General features: G+C 37.1%; 1 protein-coding gene across 1 annotated transcript in view; it reads left to right on the plus strand.

The window, feature by feature from the left end:
- Window positions 1–5,457, plus strand: part of LOC115223629 (protein DEK-like) — a 41,462-nt gene extending 36,005 nt beyond the window's left edge. The window contains exons 10-12 of the mRNA XM_029794299.2: window positions 412–495; window positions 2,350–2,418; window positions 4,639–5,457. Of these exons, the coding sequence (XP_029650159.1) occupies window positions 412–495; window positions 2,350–2,418; window positions 4,639–4,650 (165 nt within the window). The 3' untranslated portion in view covers window positions 4,651–5,457. The remainder of the gene's footprint in view (window positions 1–411; window positions 496–2,349; window positions 2,419–4,638) is intronic.
- The last annotated feature ends 543 nt before the right edge of the window (window positions 5,458–6,000 follow it).

A 6,000-nucleotide genomic window follows, 5' to 3' on the forward strand; every position in this document is an offset into this window, starting at 1 on the left:
ATAACCAGGTTCTAGCTTGGCCCTGGAGGAATTGTTGTTGTGCTTAGAAATGGAAGAAAGAAAAATTTGGAGAAATATATTTAATAAAATATACGTGTTGCAAAGAAGGATACTCTAATGGAAGCAATTGCCTCCAGTCCAAAATATGGCTTGTTGCTAAAGTGTGATGGAAACAATAGTTTTGGTAGCCTTTTAGAACTGGGATGTAGAAAGTGAGGTTGTTTGGGGTTTTTTTAATGTACTAGTGTTGATCCATCTTTACCTCGTCAAAGCAAATTATTTTTACCATCATCATCATTTCTGGAAGGTGTGATTCAAACTCAACAACAGCCTTCTGTTCCTTCTCTAGCACCTGACACTATTCTAATGATTAATGACTTGGATTTGGTTCTTCTATTCCATTTTGATCAGGATGAGGAGTTACATGAAGACGTGAAGAAAATTCTGGAAGGTGCCAACCTAGAAGAAGTCACTATGAAAACTGTTATAAAGCAGGTAAGTGCTAACATCGTTAGCACAGTTTCTTTTAACTCTCCCCAAATTATTGATAGAAAGAAAAAAAAAAGGTATAGGCTGTTTTTTGTCTCCAGCTTCAGGCCTGACCTCCATGGTGTTATTTGATCCTGTACCTGGCTTCCTGAACCGTTTGTGCCCAGTTCTGACCGGGATTAGAGCCAAGGCTGTCATATATAATGGATCTTTACCTTTTGACCAGCAGATGTAGAAAATAAATTTTTCGTAACTGAACACTTTCTACCAGTATACCAAGTATACTGGTAGAATGTGTCATATAAAACAATTTTTATTCTTAGAGTTTTCGAGAAAACTTTATATTTATAAAGTTAGTCATATTTCAGTAACTTCAACCGATCAATGACGTGTATTCAGCTGAATTAAATTACTGCTGTTGTTTGTCAACAACAACTCCCGGCAGTGTATATATTGTTTGTCACTGTTATTTATGACATCATTCATGCGTTTGTACTGGTTTTAGGGTTAGGGAGTTACTGAAAAAATGTTAAATGAAGAAATTGGAGTGGGTGGGAGAGGGGGGGGGCAAACAATTATGGTGGTGCCATGAAGTAAACATGCTTCAGATACACTTGTTTATCCATACAAACAATATATACACTGCTAGAAGTTGTTGATGACAAACAACAGCAGTAATTTTATTCAGCTGAATACATGTCATTGATTGGTTGAAGTTACCGAAATATGACGAATATTTACGAAACTTCGTAAATATAAAGTTTTCTTGAAAACTCTAAGAATAAAAAATTGTTTTATATGACACATTCTACCAGTATACTTCATATATTGGTAGAAAGTGTTCAGTTACAAAAAATTATTTTCTAAATCTGCTGGTCAAAAGGTAAAGGCTTTCAATTTGGTCATGTTGTATTTAAAGAATCAAGACTGTTTAACAATAGACCATGAAAGCTGAATGAGTTCATACTGTAGTCTAGTTGCCAGCCATGTGATCATATTTCAGTTCTTGTGTCAGCAACAATCATTACTGCTTCTTCCGCTCCCTAAATGAGTGCAAAATATTAAACTACATCCCATACACATTTTTGGCTTCTTCATCCAAAGCCCCATTTTGTTTTTGTCATTATTTGAAGGGGATGGGGCTGAAAAGTGCCTGGCTTTGGGTAAGAGAAAATACAGGAGGACCAGTTAATTATGATTTTACTCAACATATTCCCCTCTCAGACTCACACACTTATTGCAGGGGTCCTTCGGTTTTTCTAAGCCACCCCAAGTCTGCACCATCACAGTGTTGATTCATTTGTTTCTTCATCTATTTATTCCATGCTAGCAAGACTTACATGGGAAGGTGCATGAGGCAGGGCCTCTATGGCTGGATGTTCCCCTTAACTGTCTTGACCCGTTTTTCAAATAAGGGGATTTTTTTAATTCTAAAAGAATTCAAAAGCAGGCATTTTGTTGACAAGAAAGGTCAACAGAGGTCACCAGCTATAGTGCATCTGGCTGCAGATGTAAACATCATTTATGTATATGGTAGGTCCTTCCAGTCTCCATCTGCCAAAATTACTAAAATGGCATCGATTGGCTTGGGGTGGTCATACATAGAAGGGCTGGACCTGAAGCAATACGGTTGGGCAGCTTAGTGCATGTGTGCAGGCTTGTGCTGGTGCTGCGTAAACACATCCTTTGTGCCAGTGGCACAAAGGGGTGCACTCACCCCACTGTGAAGTAGTTTGTGTTTGGAAGGGCATTCAGCCGTAGAAACCATGGTCAGAACAGACAATTGGAGTCTGGGAAGCAGGTATTAAATGATGATGATGATGATATGTGTGTAATCTTTCTGATGTGTTTTTCCTGCAGGTATATGCAAAATATCCTGACTTTGATCTCACCCAAAGGAAAGAATTCATTAAATCAACTGTAAAACAGGTAATTTGTTTTTTGTTGTTAGTGGGGCAGGAGTGTTGGAGAATCAGAAAAATATTTTTGAGTTCACATAGCACCCAGCTCCATCGTTTTCAAGGTCAATGAAATAAAGTACAAATCAAATACTAGAATCCATAGTATTTGACTGGAACTCCCCTCCCCCAAATTGCTGGATTTGTGCCAAAATTTGGAAATTACTGGGGGGGGGGGAAGCTGGGCAAAATACTTATTAGTATCTCATCCATCTTTGTTCAAATTCCACTGAGGTTGATTTTGTCTTTCATCCTTTCAGGGTCAGTGAAATACTGGGGTCGATGTAACCAACGTGTCCCCTTCCCCCAAAATTTCAGACTTTATGCCTTTAGTAGAGAAGAATATTATTATCTAGTGAGCTTGAATCCTGCTTGCTTGGAATGTTACCCAGCCAAACTGGCACGTAATGGGGAAAATACCATGTATTAAGTTTTCCCCTGAAATGTGAAAATGAACCCCAAACGGTGCATAATGGGAAAATATTCCAGAAATAACTTGACCCTGAAAGGAAAGAAACTCTAACCTTCGATTGGACAACGAAAAAATACAAGTTGCTTTTTACAGTAAATGTATTTTCACTTTTGTTAAACACAATATTTTAATCATTTAGAAATATTTATAAGTGAATGGGATTACAAAAATGTACAGTAAGGATTTATATTTCAGCTTTCTTTAAACAGACACTATTTTAATGTTTTTTGAAATTATTTTCAAGTGAATAACCATTTCAAAGAATTATTTTGTTATATTTAAGATATTTTAAAGTGAAAATGACTTTAAAAATATGGTAAATATTTCATAAAAGACCCATTGATAACCTCAGTGTGAAATAATTTTTTGTATCTCTTTTCCTAACATTTGGCTTCTGTTTCTAGCATGCGCTGCTACTACATAACAGCTATTTGCGATAAAGGACCCGAAATACCTGTTACATGATGGCAGAGCATGCAAGAAATAGCAGCCAAATCTTTCCTTTTCTGGGGAAAGAAGCCGTTTACGTATGATTTCAATGTCACATTTGTTGAAATCATGTAAAACTCTGTTGCTGGGAAATTCCGACTTTGCTGGTGCCGGGTTATTATGGGTGGTCTGGTTACTCTTATCCTTCTGCTAGTGTCTGTGTGTCTGTGCATTGCGTTACATTTCTGCCAAGGGAGGTAACAATGTGACTGAAGAAGGGGGGTGGGGTGTCGATATTGTGCATGTGTTCAACTCCAAGGCACGATTGAAAGGCTTCACTTAATGAAACAAGCTGAAAGCTCATTCATTATGGACGACAGTTAAAGTGAAATGACCTTAGAATGCAAACACCTGTTGATGGTGCACTTTTGTCTTTTACGTGTTCCAAACGAAAGGCTATTTTTTATTAAGTTTCGATTGCTTATTGGTGTTATGAGAGTAGACAAATACATTGGCAGAAGGGAAGGTAGATATGTTAGTTAATTAGATAGGTACATAGGTGAGTCTACAGATGATAAAGGTAGATAAGTAGCTGAAATAAACTGAAAATAATCTCAATTACTAAATAATTTGAACTGATCTTTGGTCATAGTTCAGCAGAGAAGTGTACAGGTTTTATCTTTTTTTACCTTTGTCTTTTGTTTCCTGAAAATATCTGCCAAACGTATTAAAAGAAGGTAAAGAAACGACACCATTTCGATTGTATCTGAAAGTTTTGATTAAATGGCACAGTTTCAAAGACAAATTGCTTTGAAATTCTTTGTGTTTAACATATTAAAGTGTTTTCAAATCTGTTGCCTTGCACTTTGGAATTTCCCCAGTTGCTGCTGGTTATTGTTCAAAGCAACAAACTGGCAGAACTGCCGTCTGTCTTTATGTTCTAGGTTCAAATTCTGCTGAGGTCAACTTTGCCTTTTGTCCTTCCAGGGTCAATAAAATAGGTACCAGTTGGGCACAGGGGTCAATGTATTCGATTGAACCCCCTCCTCCAAAATTGTGCCTTTAGTAGAAAGTAGATTCATCCAATCACTGTGTTCTGAGTTCAAATACTGCCATGGTCGGCTTTGCCTTTCATCCTTTCAAGGTTCAATAAGATAAGTACCAGTGATGCACTGAGGTAACCCCCTCCCCTAAAATTTCAGGCCTTGTGCCTACAGGAGAAAGGATTATTATTATTATTATTGCCACAATTAACTGCATTTTTCTTTCTTTCTTTTCTTCTCTTTTCAGATCATTTCCTGAGTTGTGTGTTGTAGTATTGTATTATATAAAGCTGGATGGAAGATTTATCAATCACATCTGTGTATGATGAGATTGGGTGGACGGTTGGGCCAGATGGGGGGTAGGGAGTAGGGTGGGGAGTGTGGGAAGGGTATCAAGCATTTCATTGTCCCCTTATCTCATCATGGCTCTATAATATTTCACTCATTCTCCCCACCTCTTTTTATTTTTCTATCTCTCTCTCCACATATTCTACATTTTCATTGTAATTTTCTTTCTCAATGGTGGTGATGGTGTTAACAGTGATAGATGTGATGACAAAGATGACGACAACGACAACTGGCTTATTCCATTATTCTACTTCAAAATACTTGACATTTTGTGGGGTGGAGTGTTTATCCCCCCCCCCTACTGTAAGTATTCTATCTTCCCCATACACACACACACACATATATACATACAAACACATAAGGTGGGGGAAATTAGTGCTCAAATACGAAAGGCAGAGTAAAGTACTCTTTTATTAAAGCTAAAAAAGAAACTTCACAAACTGCTGCTCAGAGTTGTTTCACATGACTATTCATCTGATGGTTCTTGTAATACACACCAGTAATGGAATTTTATAAATTGTGAGTTTATTTATGGAAACCAGTTCAACGAATAAGCATTTAAATTTGATTGGATAACTAATTTTTTTTTAAATTTATACATATATATATACATGCATTTATACAGAATAGGCCAAAAAGTCACAAACCAAAATTAAAACTCATTTAATTATATTACATATTTCAAAGACAACACGTTTTTATTTAATTACAAAGCCAAAAAAAATGTCAGCAGTATGATCACAAGTGTTCCGAAATGTCTGCAGTTTTTGTTATTTGTCACATGAGGAATTGCCAATTTCCTGCAAGGATCTTCAAACTGATTTCTTTAGACTTTTTTTTTTTTTTTTTTTTTTGAAGCTTGTTATTATGACAGATCCCCCGTGTCTTGTGTGATAGCACCAGGCAGCCACTTTGGTATTTGTCATGCACACTGCCTGTTGCATGACATGTTTGGATGCCAATGTGGCTTTTGGTTGAAGGAGTCTGCAATGGTTCTATTGGTTGCACCATGGAGACCGAATGGGGGAACCAGTTCAATGCACTCTGGAAGAGCATTGAAGGCATATGTACTTGTACACGACGGACAAAATGGCAAATGCTTTGGTGCATGACTTTTGGCTCTCTCTCTCTCTCTCTGTGTATATCGTCAGTCCTTTAGGCACATAGCTATATGTAACCCTATGTTAAGACACACTGTTACATATCCATACATGACACGTGGCTCTGTATTTAAAGAGATGAATATCTCCAAGCATCTGAT

This window comes from Octopus sinensis, linkage group LG23 (genome assembly GCF_006345805.1).
Source record: "Octopus sinensis linkage group LG23, ASM634580v1, whole genome shotgun sequence".
NCBI lineage: Eukaryota > Metazoa > Mollusca > Cephalopoda > Octopoda > Octopodidae > Octopus > Octopus sinensis.